The sequence below is a fragment of the Montipora capricornis genome, chromosome 1 (genome assembly GCF_036669925.1).
Source record: "Montipora capricornis isolate CH-2021 chromosome 1, ASM3666992v2, whole genome shotgun sequence".
Lineage (NCBI taxonomy): Eukaryota > Metazoa > Cnidaria > Anthozoa > Scleractinia > Acroporidae > Montipora > Montipora capricornis.
The window spans coordinates 14,690,306-14,707,805 of record NC_090883.1 but is presented as its reverse complement, the minus strand read 5'-3'; the positions used below and the strand labels follow the sequence as shown (position 1 = coordinate 14,707,805).

The 17,500-nt window shown below is 37.3% G+C and overlaps 2 protein-coding genes, 1 long non-coding RNA gene and 1 pseudogene across 3 annotated transcripts; 1 reads left to right on the top strand and 3 right to left on the bottom strand.

Moving 5' to 3' along the window:
- The first annotated feature begins 136 nt into the window (after window positions 1–136).
- On the top strand, window positions 137–5,504 carry LOC138051714 (uncharacterized). Its single transcript, XR_011132892.1, has 4 exons — window positions 137–163; window positions 1,282–1,338; window positions 3,538–3,594; window positions 4,940–5,504. It is a non-coding gene; the product is annotated as an uncharacterized lncRNA (long non-coding RNA).
- A 3,729-nt stretch (window positions 5,505–9,233) lies between these two features.
- LOC138051705 (uncharacterized) lies at window positions 9,234–9,875 on the bottom strand (annotated as a pseudogene).
- Window positions 9,876–13,143: 3,268 nt separating this feature from the next.
- On the bottom strand, window positions 13,144–13,602 carry LOC138058821 (uncharacterized). The gene has a single exon (XM_068904302.1). It carries the CDS (start codon window positions 13,600–13,602, stop codon window positions 13,144–13,146), a length of 459 nt encoding a protein of 152 aa, XP_068760403.1.
- A 1,208-nt stretch (window positions 13,603–14,810) lies between these two features.
- On the bottom strand, window positions 14,811–15,995 carry LOC138058805 (uncharacterized). The gene has a single exon (XM_068904301.1). The coding sequence runs from the start codon at window positions 15,993–15,995 to the stop codon at window positions 14,811–14,813; it is 1,185 nt and encodes a 394-aa protein (XP_068760402.1).
- Window positions 15,996–17,500: the final 1,505 nt, after the last annotated feature.

The window sequence follows — 17,500 nt, the reverse complement described above, 5'->3', positions numbered from 1 at the left end:
ATATAGATGTATGATTCTTAACTTTCAGATAAGATTTCCTTTCTTAAAAAACATGAATTGGAAGTTTGAAAACAACTTTTAGTAAACAAAACGATGTCCTTGAAATAGTGTTCTTATGTCTTTTTGACAGCTGGAAGAAATAACTTGCACTACAAAAATTCATGTGAGTACGATTTTTTCTTAATAAATAGTATAAATGTTAGTGATAACACTGAAAGTACTTTTTATTCATTACTTATTTTATACTAAACAAGAAAAAAAAGTACACAAGTTTCTAACACTCCAGTTAAAAGTGACTTTAGAACTCTTTGCTTCATAACAATTCTTGAAACTTCCCAAGTAGCTCAACATTTTATATACATACTGAAGAAAAACAGTGAAGGAAACTAAAATTGCTAGTGCACTAAGATAAAAAGAAGAAAAGTTTGCTTTTGATTATGACATTAATGTGTGTAGAGCAACATTTGAAGAATAAAATGTCCTCACTTGTTTTGATTGCATGCTAACACAAATTACTATCATAATAAATCATTTTAAAGCTGCCATAAGATGTAAATTAATCTAATAATCTACTTCTCTACAAATAGCTGGAGAAACATACATGAATGGAAGGAGATTTCCATGTAAGTAAAAGTCACAAATGAAACGCCATGAGGTAAAAGGAAGCAAATATTGTAATTCATGGATTAAAGAAAGAAAAAACCATTATTGCTTTGAGTGCTTTAGAGTTTTTAACCCTTTGATGTCCAAACCGGCCTAAACCGGCCAGACTTAGTATGTTAGTCTGTCTAATCCCAAACGATTTTACTCTTCAATAGGGAACCCCTACGAGTCAATGGGTTAATCACTCACTGGAAACTATGTTCCCATTAATTTACATAAAATGATTTTTCATTTTGAAAAAGTATCAGTCATAAATACCTTTGATTCTTTAACATTGACAAACAAATTTTTGAAAAATCTGATTTAAGACCTACCAAGAAGGGGACGTCAAAGATTTTGGGGCAATCAAACACGTAAGTTTTATTACTACTACTACTACTACTACTACTACTACTACTACTACTACTACTACTACTAGCATTTGAGACCATGCCTATATTGATCAAATGTTTTCACATATAGAAAATTATTGAAGAGTATTTACAACAAAAATATTTCCTGATATTGTAACTTTCTTTGTCTCTGAATAGTCATTTACAAAATTTCTTTCATCAATACCATCAGAATCTTCTTATTTCTAAATCAATAGTAAGTAATACTTTTTCTTCTCCTTGACAGACCATAGTGATCTACACAAAAAGAAAATATCGACAAAATGTAATGCCTTTAAAAAAGGTGAGTATAGCTGAGGTAATTCTTCAAACGTTATAATTTCTTTTTTTGTCAACTTGTCAGTCAAATTCCTAAGAATTATTCTCTTCCTTTAATAAAGAGTGTTACAAAAATTAAGACCCTTGGAAATTAAGGCCCAAGATCTAATACTCTGGAGTCTTAATTTTGATACTCTGAAAATTAAGATTTAGTCTTAGGGCACTTTCCATTTGATAGAACTGACTAGCTAGACCAGGCATTTGAAAGATTTAACTCTAAAATGCTTTCAAATTAACATTCTTCAAGGATAATATACACTCCCTCGGAAGAAAATGAGGGGTTATCATGTAAGTATTCCTTGAAATTGTTGCGTTTTGTTTGCAAACTAACGGATCTGGTCGATCAGTTCTGACAAAAGGAAAGCACCCTTAATTTGTATAATACAAAAATTAAAACGCTTTGTAAACAGTCGAAATTATGGGAAAAGAATCTAAGAAAATTTACCACTAGTCAGAAATTTGGAAGCTGGATGTTGTTTCCATACATGGTGACATGCTTGAATGTTATGTAACAAAAAAAAGCTAGTGCCATTCATCAATGCTTACTTCTTGGCATAGAAACTAGAGACCGGGTCTTTCGAACAAGGACAAACTCAATCTGTTAATCCTCTGGTTGCAACCACTATGTATATTCAAATTATTTTGTCACTACTTATTTGTTATCACGCAAACAAGTCAACAATTTTGCCACAAATCACGCGAACTATAAAAGGATACTGTAGATGATCAATCTTCTAATTATGTCTGATAGAAAACTGAAAAAATTTTACATATAAGTCATAAGTAACTTTCTGTAAATATCTCAAAATTTGTGTCACTTACAAGCAGGCATTACTAAACACAGGAATGGAATGGAATGGAATATACCAAAATTTGGTATTTTAGTTAGCACTAACCGATTCTTGGTTCTTTCTGTCAGTCTTTATTGTGTCACGTGATTTCCAAAGGGAATTGCATGTGTTTTTGCTCATGAAAAAAATATTTTGTCCTCAGCAAATAATTATTCATCTAGTGAGAAATATATCTGTCAAATTAAATTCTTCTCACGACCAAAGTGCTCTAATGTTACAAATGACAAAAACACATACAATTAATTCCAATAGGGAATCACATAACACAACAAAAGCTGACAGAAACAACTGGAAATTGGTCAGCACTAACTAGAACACCAAATTTTGGCATTTTCAGGTTCATTCCACTATATTCCAGTTTATTTGAATCTCAATCCACTTTATTCCGATGTCATTCCAGCTTCTTCCGGTCAGTCCTTCCAGTGCCATTGCTGTACACTTCATTTCATTCTGGTGTTATTGTCTCATTCGGACATATTCCGGTTTATTCTGGTATATTCTGTCTCATTCCTGTGTTTAGTAACACCCCTTACAAGCTTATTTGTCAACTTACTATAATTAGCATATCAAATTGTAGTGTATGTCCATATTTGGTATTTCCTTATTTGGAAGTGAACATGTGCTGAGCGAGGGAGGACACCAGTTTGTATGTCAGATTAAAAACTGTTGTGTTGTTAAAACGAGTCTCTGGTTGATCCGTGATCGCTACACAAATATAATCTGTTAGGGGGTAAGGGTATATCATGCTATTCTAGTACCTTGACACATTTATAAGGAACATTGAAATCAGTATAAACAGCAACAAAATAGTTTACAACAGAAACTATAACAACTTTAATAGTTATGTTATAAATTATTCAGAATCTTAGGTTGGATGTTATGAAGACTAAGACTTAAGAACGAAGACCCCATTCTTAGCTTTTGTAGTACACAATTTAAAAGCAGAGTCTTAGTTAATTTTCATAGTACAAGAATTAAGACTTCCAGTTCCTTTCCTGTAATTTCCACTGTTTACAAAGGGTCTTAGTTTATGTACAACAACAACTAAGACTAGGTTATACTTTTTATAGTACCAAAATTAAGACCTCAGAATCTTACGTCTAAGACCTAATAGTTTTTGAGAGTGTTAGTTTTTACGACACCTTTTAATAAATATATCTCTTTTCCACAAATAATGAATCCTGTTAATAATAATAATAATAATTGTCAGAATTGCTATTGTTCACATCAACACCATTTCCCTTAGAAAACTCAAATGCACATTCTCAAATGGCGAAGCAAATTAATAAGTTTACATACATTTTCATTGGCAGAGAAAACTACATGTAGTCACAATGATGCGTGGATTAAATATGTTGTCCAACAACAATGTGAGTAAAATTGTTATTACCGTTTGCTTATATCTTTGAAGCATGATAGATTTTGCACAAAATTTTACTTTTTAACGCAAATGGTTTGTCTGGGTATGTATCATTTTTGACGAATGAAATGTTCGCAGTTATGTTGCGAAATTGACAATGTTTTTGGTGGCATATCAACATGTTTTGTTGCATGCTTTTCAACTTTTCACATTTTTTGTAAAAGCATCTGGTTAACCTGTCCTGACAATGTCGCTGCATATTTTGCAAAGTTAAACAAGTTTGGAAGAATGTAAATTACCCTTCTGGAGTCGCTTTAGATGAAACGTTCAAATGCTCCACGAAATATAGAACAATGTGTATGCAGAATACCCTAGAGAGAGAAATATTTCCTCTTCAATCTTCACTGAAGTCTCATGTATTTTTTTTCTCATAATAGCTAAATCATGTATCTTTTCTGTTCTAATCTTTCTTCACTTCTTAGTAATGATGTATCTTTCAAGTGGAGTTTTCTCATCACACCAAGTGGTTTTTCTTCAATCTTTTTAGTTTCTTGCTATTCATTATCATTGCAAAGAAAGTCACTTTTCAGACAAGCCCAGGCCTTGATACATCTCAAATAAAGCTGCATGAATTAGTCCTTTTAAGAAGATTGGTTTTCACACTAGATAATGACCCTTCAAACAATTGTGGCTTTTTCTGCAATCAAGAAATGCTATGCTTAGAACTCATGGAAGATAAATGTTTGCAACTCTTTAGAACTTCAAGACAGATTCATAAATATCTCTACTCTTATGCAAAACGTGAAAATGTCAAGAGCATGTAAACAAAATATACTGGTATGTTACCAAAAATATTGTCACTTTCATGACATAACTGCCAACATTTTATTCGTCAAAAGTAACACATAACTATACAAACCACTAATATTGAAAAATAAAAATTTGCACAAAATTTGTCATGCTTCAAGGATCGACATAAATGGTAGTATTATTTAATTCATACTACTACCGTAACTAAAGATATCCCAACCCTTACTCAAATTACTTTATTTGTCTTTGTAAAAAATTGATGATGATAACCTTCACAAAATCAAAATTTGTGCAGTTATTGATCCCTAAAAATAAAAAAAATAATAATAGCTTCCTTATCCCAATGTAATTGCACACTGTACATTTTGATAACAAAATTAAGTGTCAAAACAACCTTTCTTTAAGAAATTTCTACAATTGTATTCTAGAACTTATTAACTAATTAAATAGCAATAAATGAACTTAAAACTTTTCATTAGCACAGACTGTCCGATGAGGTCCATGTTTCATTTTATTGAATTATTTAATTGCCTTTTTTCTTCTAGATGACAGCTTAGAAACAGCAAGTGGTTCCAGTCAGTCAACTTTGTCAAAGGAGACACTCTAAGTATTTACTCGGAATGAGGACAAATGTTTTATGAGTCAAATGAGTCAATGAGTCATGAGTCAATGAGACTCACAGTCAATATAGCAATAATTTGTTGATTAAGTCTAAGCCCTCGTTTCAGTGATTAGGCCTAAGCACTCTCTGAAATTTTAGCTTTCATTTTATGGTTTAATTAACTGCACTAACTCATTGACTCATTGACTCATGACTCATTGACTCATAAATACTTGACACTCACTCAGAATACCATGTTGCAAAGAAATAGGGTAATCTATTTTGGAAGAGTTGGAAGCAAAGAAGAAAGACTGAATTCTTAAGTTTCACTCATGTTTTCCAATGAAGACAAAAGAAAAAGTCTACATGATAACAGAGTTCAGTTCTTGGAGAATTGAATCAGGATACCAACATAGCTGCTGTTTCATTATTTGGGAACATCAACATAGCAGTTATGACATCATGTGAAATCCAAGAATAAATTAAAGCAATGTTTTATTAATTGGTAATTTATTTCGTGACAATCCCCTTTAGATACTTAACATGAAAACTGAAACTATAAATTAGAAAAAAAAATTACCATTAAGTATTAGTACAAAAAACATCTGAAACAAACTAAGAAATCTTGGGTATTTCCAATACCGGTATACCGCTGCTAGTTTTATACTGACGAATTTATCATGTTATTAACAGGCAACATTAAAGTATAAATATCTTATCGATAATATTTCCAAAAGATAAAATTCACCATTACTATTGTATTTGATAACATTATCAACTTAATGAATAGTGGTGAATGAAATTAATGCTTTTCAATATGAAGAACTGTTTCAATGCACCATAAGTGCTCTGTTTCCTTGAATTGAATCATACAATTCTATATTAATTTAATTGAAAGAAACACACACCTTACAGTCCCCCCCACCGCTACATTTGAACTCAAATCAATAACAACCATAATTACCACTGTGACAGTGATTGTATATGCAAGTAGCAGATGCCATTTATAACATCAAAATCCTTTTTAATTAAAATTAATATAACTTGACAAAAAACATTTTAACGACTAAGCTTAAAGTGCCCCTAACCCTTCAACTTATTTTTTGGGGGGTAGATTTTGATATCTTTCAAGAACTCATTTTCGGAAAAAAATTTTCACAAATGTTGAACCCTTATTTTCTTACGAGCGCTTGAAGTTAGTGAAATTTGTAATTTTCTGCGCGCTATAAGCCCTGCTGGACAAATTATTCTCTCGTGGGCTCGTTAGGAACAAGCCAATGAGAAGCGTCTGATATCTAACACTTTTTTTTAGCTATGACGTAAGAAAAGGACACCATTCCATAACATAAGAGTGTGAGTTCGAAGAATATTTGAAAACTTACAATTGGTCTGAAAATATGTCCTCTTCCAAAGAGTTTTCCGAATCAAGTACGGAAGAGTATCTTTCGGACGATTTGGAATGCCTGGATTTTCAAGAAATAGAGACGGAGCAACAAGAAAATCAAGAACTTTTATCAGAAAGTTCGACTGCCGACAAAGAATCAGACAGCAAATTGCAAGCCTTTATGGACGAGCCTCTCACTGATGAAGAATGGCTCAAAAATTAAAGACAACAAAAAGAAGAAAAAAAAAAGCAAGAAGTTCTTAAGAAGTGGCTAGCAGACGAAACCAGCGAACTTCAGCCCTCGGATCGCTATCAGAAGGAATCTTATGCATGCCGATTCCTTTCTGTTTATTGTTAGAGTTGCTGCATCCATAAACCACGCACTTTTTAACCATTTTCTCTTGTTCTCCGCTAATCTTCACACATCCCAACAACTCAAGCTCGCATGATGTCCTTTTCTTACGTCACGCTCGATACTTTGGCCGAGTGGGGGACTAATGCGAACAATAGGTGATAAAATAGTCCACCTCCACTTTCAGCGCTCGTAAAAAAAGCCCGGATTCAATATTTTTGAAATTTTTTTCGAAAATAAGTTCTTGAAAGATGTCAAAATCTACCAAAAAAAAATAAGTTAAAGGGTTAGGGGCACTTTAATGACAAGACACTCTTTTTTTAACAATTCATCTCAGTCATGATGAAACAAAATGTTAACAATTTATCAGACCATCTGAATCAAGATGGTATTTCCAAGGAACAATGGTAAGTCAGGTTAATCCTATTCAATACTAAGGACTGCTGCAATGCATAATAATTGCTGTATTTCCTTGAATGGAACTATGTAATAATTACATATTAATCAAATTTAAAGAAACACCGTGAATTTGCACATCATGGCCGGCGGCTGCACAAATTTCGATTTGTACTCAAAAAAATAGCATTAAATTTGGAACATGAAGTTTGGCATTTCTTGGTTACAGTTTTGAAAAAGAATTGTTACTTCTGCTCTAACAGCGGTAATGCAGCAGGCAAAACAGTGCAATTTACTTTTGTGTGAACCCAGGAATCGCAGTTTATGCAAATTTAATATCTTTATAATTTTTTGCTGCTGCACCTGCTTGGCTAAAATACATTTAACATTATGGTTGTTTTTCCCCTGTATCTGAAATAATGAAATAAAAAAGAGAAAAGAGATCATGTTATTTATTGTTGTTTTAGAAACAGAGCAATCCCACATTATTTTTGGTTTGTGGCAAATCATTGTGTGCCCTAAACAAATAACACTGTGACTGGCGCTTCAACCGAATCCACAAAAAACTCATTCCACTAAACATTTTACCGATAATATAAGAAAAAAATAGTTTACTTTGTTCTGTAACGATGATTTTCATCTAGATCAAGATGACTTGGTTGAATAAAAATTGAGAGCTTTTGAGCTGCAGTGGTTTCATTGTTCTACGGCAGTTTTTACAGAAGCTCCACCAGAAACAAGCGGCATTGATTCATGTTTTGAAAATTTATTTTCAACCCAACTAACCAATAAAAAGGTTTACCTATAATAGACTCAAACGTTTTTACATAAAGTTGCCTCAATTTATAAATCTTGAAAACATCAGTGACATTAGGGCCAGGTTATACAAGAGAAAATACACCATGGCTTACTCTGGCCGCGGCCTACATAAGACACAACCACCCCATATAAATGGTACAAAATCTACGTTCGTAGCTTTCTCAAGCTGCAGCTTATCCAGGCCAGCGAGTTTATACTCATATAAATAGTTCCTTTCGTGTCTTATGTACAGCGCAGCTTATTTTCTCTGTTATAAACGGCCCTATTGCCACCTTTCTTGTTTTTCTCAAGTATTGCATGGAAAATTTCACAGGTTGCGGGTTTTTCTTGCATTAGTGATTTCGATGATCACCAGAGCAGAAGCAGCAATATTTTGCTCAGAGAGAAAGGAATGAACATCTTGCTGCATTGTTCATTAATTAATTAAATAATTAATTAATTTGGGCAACCAACCTGGAGGGCTGCGCACCCTAGCTGAAATATTTGGGAGCCTGAAGAGCTCCCCGAAATTTTCCTTAGAACACAGCCTTACTATAGTTTCTTGAATGCAATTATGTATTAATTACATATTAATCAAATTGAAGGAAACACAGAGCTTACTGTTTCCCCCCTCCCTCTTCCCCTAGATTGCAACCCAAACATGACGAGATTTACAAGTGGAACCAATAACAATGATGATTCTCACAGTGATTCCACATGTAGGTAGCAAATGCCATTTATAACACCAAAATCCTTGTTCTTAAAATTAATATAACTTAACAGAAAACACTTTAACAATAAAGCTTATTAATGACAAGAAACTTTTTTTTAACAGTTTATCTTAGTTATGATCAAAGAAATATCAATAATTTAACAAACCATCTGAATCAGGATAACTCATTTGCAAGGAACAGTGATAAGTCAGATTAATCCTATTCCATACCAGAGACTGCTTCAATGCATGACAAATGCTATACATGTAGTTTCTTGAATATGTAATAATTACATATTAATCAAATTGAAAGAAACATACAGCTTACTGTCTCCCCCCCCCCCTCTTCCTCTAGATTACAACCCAAACATAACGAGATTTACTAGTGGAACCAATAACAATGATGATTACCACAGTGATTGCACATGTAAGTAGCAAATGCCATTTATAACACCAAAATCCTTGTTAAGACAGGCAAAAATTAACGATAAAAACCGACGTTTCGGTGTCTTCATGACGCCATTGTCAAGGAGAAATAAAAATTACAAAGTTTGCGGCGAGGTGTAACATGAAATTAGCATACAGTGTTTTAAGCTAATTATATAAATACTTTTGCGCTAATTGAATCGCTTTGCACGTTCAGAGTGGGTTTTAGGTCTCTGATGAAAAGCATTTCATTCACCAAACAATCGAACTTATTTCTACACTTTTTCAGAATGCTAAATCGCCTCAGTAGGTCTTTTGGGACTTCGCCGTGCTGTTCGTGATAGTGTTTATATACTGAAGATGCCTTTTGTTTATGTCCATCCACACGTGTGTGTAAGTGTCCACGCGTATAGCCCATCACACAGGTCACATTGAAAACGATAAACGACGCGTTGTTGGTTGACGATCTGTGGCTTAGTTTCGTGTACTTTAAGATCTTGGCCAATTTTTCAGCTAACGAATACTGGCTGGACAGTTGTCTGTACCTTTATACTGAGATTCTTGAGCTCTTTGTTAACATAATTTGCTGATTCCTGGTCTTTAAACGGTATAACCACACGAACATTGGCTCTTGGTTGTTTGGGCGTCTGTGAGGGCTGCTTATCAACGATTCTAGAATGTAAGAAGGTGTTAACGGTGGAATTTACCAAGCGTTCCGGGTATTTAAGGTGTGCGAAAACTTTCTTTAGGCGATCACACTCTTCAGAGAAAAAGGTCCAGGAGGAAGATAATCGGTGTGCGCGATCAAGCATGGTTGTCAGTAAGCTCCGTTTGTAGCGATTGTCTACATGGCTTTGATAGTGTAATAGTAGACCCGTGTTTGTGGGTTTCACATAAACCTTGGTTTCAATCCGAGGTGCATGGTTGAGTAATTCGGTGCCAAGGAAAGGAAGCTTGCCATTCTTTTCCATCTCCATGGTGAATTTGACCGAAGTGTGGGCGCTGTTGAGGGTATGCAATTACTTTGTAATTTTTATTTCTCCTTGACAATGGCGTCATGAAGACACCGAAACGTCGGTTTTTATCGTTAATTTTTGCCTGTCTTTGCATTACCAAATCTTTATTGATAAAAACCCTTGTTCTTAAAATTAATATAACTTAACAGAAAACACTTTAACAATAAAGCTTAATGACAAGACACTTTTTTTTAAACAGCTTATCTTAGTCATGATGAAAGAAATATCAACAATTTAATAAACCATCTGAATAAGGATAACTCATTTGCAAGGAACAGTGGTAAGTCAGATTAATCCTATTCCATACAAGAGACTGCTTCAATGCATGACAAATGCTATAGTTTCTGGAATGGAATTATGTAATAATTACATATTAATCAAATTGAAAGAAACACACAGCTTACAGTCCCCATCCCCCCAATTTAACACACCATCTGAATCAGGATGATATTGTTAACTCATTTGCAAGGAATAATGGTAAGTCACATTAATCCTATTCAATACTAAGGACTGTGTCAATACATAATTTTTTTTCTTGAATGGAATTATCTAATAATTACACATTAATCAAATTGAAAGAAACACACAGCTTACAGTCCCCTCCCCCCAATTTAACACACCATCTGAATCAGGATGGTATTATTAAGTTTTTGCAAGGAACAGTGATAAGTCAGGTTCATCCTGTTCAATACTAAGGACTATTTCAATGCTTAATAAGTGGCATATTTTTTTGAATGGAATTATGTAATTGAACGGTCGTAAATCCTTGTTGCTCGCATTTAAACACCACTTTTTAAATACGCTATTTAATTCTTGCAACTGCATGCAATTCAACTGAAAAAGATACGATAAACGATTACATAAACTAGTAGTAATCAAAGATTAGGAGTGCGTTCTCCGCCTGTGATAATAGTTGTCTGTTGCTGAAAGCATTCCTGTGAACGGCGGAAGCTTTACAGACATATAACATACTGACAAAGTGCACTATTGTTCTGTGGATTTTGATTTCCTTGCTTTATTTAATGCGATTCGATATGACCTTTGATGACACGTTGCGTGACAGCTCCAGTTTCAGTAAACTAGCAAATTCATGTTATTAAACGTCACATTTTCACTTTTACTGGTAATGTTTCAGCATGAAGGCTGATTTCTAAAAAGAATACTTGTGTTACATCTAGTACTCCGGGTATTCTGAGCTGGAAGCACAAATATCAGCTACATTGTAACATCTGTAACCTTTGCTCTCGCGTTTCCGGCCCGTTTATCCATGGTTTATGTTAACAAACTCCCGGAAAAACTCCGTGCGACTGGCAATAATTATTATTTCCGCTGATGAATAAAAATAAGTCAGCATTTACATTGCTCTTCCTTAGTTCTGGCTTACTCTTATAGGTCTTGGCTTCAGAGTACTCTTCCATCGATTCAATTTCGACCTTCGCTGAGTACAGACTGAACAATTTGTGGCCACTGGCACTATATGTTAAAGTCAACAAATGTAATCAAAATATAGCCAATGAAATATGGCTGTTCCCACGCGTGCGGTTAACATACCAAAGCCAAGGCGATTCGTTGCAGCTGGAGCATCTTGCAAAAACCGACTCGAAATCCTAACTCGAAAATCCAACTCGAAATCCTAACTCGGGAGTTAATTTGTCTAATAATAAAGCTGAACTACTGTAATAAGACGCATGTGTTTAATTTCGTAAACAATTTGCGTGACGCTATGGACGCTTTATAAAAATAAAAACTATTCCTTCCAGAAAAATCAAATAAATATTATCGGCGCATCCTACAAACTTTGAATGAAGATCTTGTTTTTTAACGGAGAGCACTTTACCGTTTGAATCAGCGAATTAAGCACGGTAGAACCGAAAATATGTTTTTTTTCTTTCGTGTATGCCGTGACATTACACGATGCCCTCTCGCCGGCGTGGGCTATTTCACATCGCTGTAATCAAAATTCAAGGTGTAAAAATAAGAAATATTTTAGCTTGTATTTTAAAAATAATTTGTGTTAGCAATATTCATCATATTATAGGCTTGTTAGGTCCCTGGGTGTTTTTCGAAAATCGCTAAAGTACATCTACCATGAAAACTCAAAACACGTCGTCTTTCTCTGGTTATACAGAAAAATCCATCGTTTTGAGGCGTATTAATTAATCCTTTATACCACAAAGGTAATAAGCCGTTGGAGCAAGAAAATTCGGTCTTATTCTCAGATCAAGTGGGCGGTTGAAAAAGGCAAGCAAAAAATCAGCTATGATCCTAAAATAGATTGGCGACGCGCTCATTCACAGGCGGTGAGCTGTGAAAGGAAAATGAAATGGAACGTCATCGCGGAATGTCATTACTTTTACTTGTAATTTATAAATGCAACCGACAAAGGGTTTTAATAAAGCTTGAACCTTCCAACACGTCCTACAAACAACGAAGCACGAAGCAGAATGTTTTGCGCAACGAAATTGTGACATCATTCAAAATGGCGCCGAAAAGGTAAACCATGGAACGAAAAAACACGGGTCAGCTTTCGCCTGCGTGCACAGGAAACCTACACGATAACAGGCAACCAATTATTCGAAAGGTAATGGACAGAAAAGCGCAACGGAAAACACAAGACAAATACTTACAAACTGTGATGCGAATTGAGATAAGCCAGAAGGCTGCCGAGAACGGTGAAAACAGAGACTAACGCAAATCTAGAACTTTAGAAGGATAATGTAACGACCGAACGTGGAAGAGAAAATTATGCGTAATGACGCAGAAACAAACTTATGTACCTACAAACGAACGTGCAAAAAAGACTACAGGGAATAATTACGGTTACTAGTTAACACCTAGACAGAATTACAATGCATACACGCAGCAATACACACCTGACAACAAACAACGCAATCAACACATAAAAATTTCCTATTCTAGTTACTGCATTCTGGCCCCTGAACTTAATAGAGTTCACTAAAGCATTTTCACTTGCAGCTAGAATTCTGTATATTGCAGTTCAAGGTTTGTTGAGCTAACGCTATTAAGCAGTTCATTGTTCAATTGAAGCTCAAAACTCTTTCACTTAAGATAAATGTTCCTCTTCTAGGAAGCATAACTTCGTGACTGGTCTTGATAGGACCGTCGTTCTTGTCGCAACTTTCATGGATCTTGTAAGGCCATCACTTCCCGGGTGAACTTCAACGACGCCAAACGGCCATTGTCCACGGTGAACTCTTTCTTCTGTGATAAGCACCAGGTCTCCGACTACAAAATTTCGACGCGGCCTTAACCACTTCTGGCGTTCTTGTAAGGAAGGCAAATACTCCGACAACCATATTTTCCAGAATACGTCAGCAAGATATTGCACTTGTTTCCAACGATTTCGGCAATAGAGATCTCCCTTCACGAATACACCAGGTGGCACATCCAAATTTGACTGAAGGAGAAGCAAATGATTTGGGGTCAAGGGTTCCATGTCAGCCGGGTCATCACTGTTGCAGGTTAATGGTCGTCCATTCAGGATACTTTCAACTTCAGCCATCAATGTTCGCAATGCTTCTCCAGAAACCAACTGCTCTCTTAACAATACTCTCAGAACTTTGCGCACAGATCAAATAATGTGCTCCCACACTCCTCCCATATGAGAGGCTCCAGGAGGGTTAAACGTCCAATCGATATTTCTTTGGTGCAGGAATGAATTGATCTTCTGCTGATTCCAACTATCCACTGCTTCTCTTAGCTCTCTTTCCCCTTCCGCAAAGGTTAGTACCATTGTCGCTTATGATAACCCTTGGCTTTCCTCTTCGACTGATGAATCTGCGCAATGCGCTAATAAAAGAATCTGTCTCAAGAGACTCGGCTACTTCAAAGTGGGTGGCTCGAAGGGTAAGACATGAGAACAAACATCCGTATTGCTTCACAATACTTCTTCCTCGTTTCACGAACAGTGGTCCAAAATAGTCGATACCAACATAGGAAAATGGCGGGTCTCTGGGAGTTAACCTTTCTTTGGGTAAATCTGCCATCATTTGTTGGCCACGGAGAGAGTTCTGCTTGCGGCATGTCAAACAACCACTGAGTACTTTACGAACGGCAGCTCGTCCCTTGATGATCCAGTACTTTTTTTCGTAAACTTGTCAGCACGTATTCTTGACCTAGGTGTCCCACGGATTGGTGATGTGCCATAATCAGCAATCTGGAAAGGTGATGATTGTAAGGCAGTAGCAGCTGATGCTTTGATTGATAATTCAACAAGGCATTCACAAGTCTTCCACCAACCCTTAACGCTCCTTCTTTATCAGGCATTGGACGTAGTTTGTAGATGGAACCAGACGAGCCAGAAGTCCTCAGGGCACGTTTCTCTTGGGTTTCGAAATTTGAAGCTTGAAGTGCACTAAATATTTCGGGGAAAGACAATCTCTAAACGTATTTCACGATGTGAAGTTCCGCGAACCTTAACTCCTCCAGTGAAAGCTCGCCTTGTGGCAGTGCGTCGTTTGACAGATAACACTTTCTTTGGATGTACTCTCTGAAACGCAACAACCAGGCCACACCCCTCTTAAGCTCGTACCAAGACGGGTAACGCTGGATCATTGAGTTTAAATTACTTTCCTCAGAAACCATGGTTGTTCTATTGGTTTGACCTTGACTCTTAATCTCTGGATCCTGGTCAGGTATACTTGGTAAAGGACTTGAAGGAACTGGCCAAGACTCTTCTAGTTTCCAAAGGAATTCGGGACCCTTGAACCATCAATCCTGAAGAAGCAACTCTTCCGGAGTCAAACCTCTGCTGGCATCATCTGCAGGGTTCCTTGCTGACTCAATGAAATTCCACTGCAATGGTTTTGAGCCATCGTGGATCACTGCCAGACGATTTGCAACAACCGTATGAAACCGCCTGTCCTCATTCTTGATGTATTGTAAAACAGCTGTAGAGTCCGACCAAAACACTGATCTGTCAATCTTTATCTCCAGTTCTTCTCTTAATGTTCGGTCCAGCTTCACGGCAACTACCGCTGCTGATAGCTCCAACCTGGGAATGGTCATTGGCTTGACGTGAGCTAAACGGGACTTTCCAACGAGGAAACTGCAGTGGACTGCATTCCTTTCTTCATTGACAAATCTTGCATACGAGACTGCACCATACGCAATCTGTGACGTGTCTGCAAAGTGATGAAGCTCCGTGACGTCTGCGACACCAAATTCAGCTGGTTTCAAACAACGTGCCAAACAAATCTGGGACAACTTTGGTAACTCTGAAAGCCACTTTTTCCAGCGTATAGCTTCTTCTTCTTTAATCTCTTCATCCCAACTAAGCCCTTGCTTGCAAAGATCTTGAATTAGTTTCTTGGCCGAAAGAACAACTGGCGAAATGATACCAAGGGGATCACAAATGGAGCTGGTCACTGATAAAATCCCTCGACGTGTGTAGGGCTTATCCTTTGGCAGCAACTTAAAGATGAACATATCTGTCTCCATGCTCCACTGAACTCCGAGAGTTCTCTCGATGGGAAGTTCTTCAGCCTTCAAATCAAGATCAAAGATTGAAGGGGCTCTATCGGCGTTTGGAATGGTCTCTAGGACATCCTTACAGTTACACGACCACTTAGTCAATCGGAATCCGCCCTTTTGAAGCAGTTCGCAGAGCTGACTTCTTAAATCGATGGCAGCACAGGAGGATTGCACAGATTTCAGACAGTCATCAACGTAAAAGTTCTTCAGGACTATATCAATCACCCGATGGGAGAAATTTCCAATATTGTCTTGAGCAGTCTTCCTGATGCAGAAGTTTGCACAACTCGGTGACGAGGTACTACCAAAAAGGTGGGCTTCCATCCGGTATTCAATAGGCTGTGCAGATATATCATCGTTTGGCCACCACAAAAATCTCAAGGCATCTGAATCCAGGGGGTCAACTTTCACTTGATGGAACATAGCTTCGATATCAGAAACCAGGGCGACTGGTTCTTGACGAAATCGTTGAAGAACACCGAACAAACTATTGGTCAAATCACGGCCGTGCAATAACTGATCGTTCAGAGAAGTACCCTTGAACCGTGCAGCACAGTCAAATACTACTCTTAACTTGTCTGGCTTGTGGGGATGGAAAATGGCATGGTGTGGTAGGTACCATAAGGGCCTGCCATTAGGGTAAAGTTCCTCCGTAAAGTTCCTAATCGTTAACAGCTGCTTTATAGCGTGCGAAGAACTCTGGATCTCGATGAAATTTCTTTTTCAACAAAGACAAGCGCTGCTCAACTGCGACACGGTTATTTGGTAGGTAAAGAGGTTGCCGTCTCCATGGAAGGGCCACTTGATAACGTCCGGAGACCCTTCTGACAGAGGATTCCATGATTGCCAATGCTCTTTCGTCTTCAACGGACATGGCGACTTTAGAACTAGATATCGAATCAGCAAAATCAGTTTCCCAGAAGTTCTTAACTTGCAGCAGTAAGGTTCTTGCAGCAGTAAGGTTTCATCTCTGGAGTCGCTTTCATCATTCAAACGCACAAAGTTCACACAGAAACTGCTTTCTTCATTGACCTTCACAGTTGGTCCTATAAGGGTCCAACCTAACAACGAACGGATGGCAACCGGTTCACCTCTACCGCCGAGCCTCTCTTCGAGCACCCAAAACGCTTCGGGGACGTTACACCCTATCAGCACTCTTACTTCCTTGCCATCAATCTCTGGGAGTTCGATGCCGTTAAGGTGTGGCCATTTAGTGACATCATGATCTCTTGGAATATTACATTCAGATATGTTTAGGCGATCGACGGTCCACGCCCTAGGTACTTCAAGGCTGGAATCTCCGTTGATTGAGCCAACGATTAGCTTAACTTCTAGGCCAGATCTCTCGCTGCTCTTGCTTTCTTGGGTTGTTAACATGAAACTTCGTGGTTGCCCTGTGATCCCCAATTCATCAACCAACTTCCTGTCACAAAGGGTCACATCAGAGCCATTATCTAACAGGGCGTACGTTTCTACCACTTTACCGGGCTGATTACCACGTACCATAACAGGAACAATTCTTAGACGGACTTTATGAGCTATATGGCCAGTACCATTCTGACCATTCACGCCGGCCCCAATGACATGACTCTGGCTGGACAATTCTGTTACAACACCCGAGGTGGAACTTTCACTATGGCCGAGCTCCTGATCGGCACAGCGACTATCTTGTGTCCCGTGACCAACTGGAAGAGGCTGAACTGGTGGATGGAGAACGGTCATATGCTTCTTTCCACAACCCTCGACATAACAACCACTTCTCTGCATGCAACCCTTGGCCATATGGTCTAATTGGAAACAGTTCTCACATAACCTCGCATCCAGAACGATCCTAATACGATCGCTGTACGATTTGTTCTTAAATTGTTCACAGTTCCACAGCTGGTGCATACCATGGCAACCTAGACACCTTTTAAGTGAGGCGTTAA

Excerpts from the sequence above, each read along its gene's own strand:
- LOC138058821 (XM_068904302.1), bottom strand. The coding sequence starts at position 13,602 with ATGGCTGAAGTTGAAAGTATCCTGAATGGACGACCATTAACCTGCAAC.
- LOC138058805 (XM_068904301.1), bottom strand. The coding sequence starts at position 15,995 with ATGTTCCATCAAGTGAAAGTTGACCCCCTGGATTCAGATGCCTTGAGA.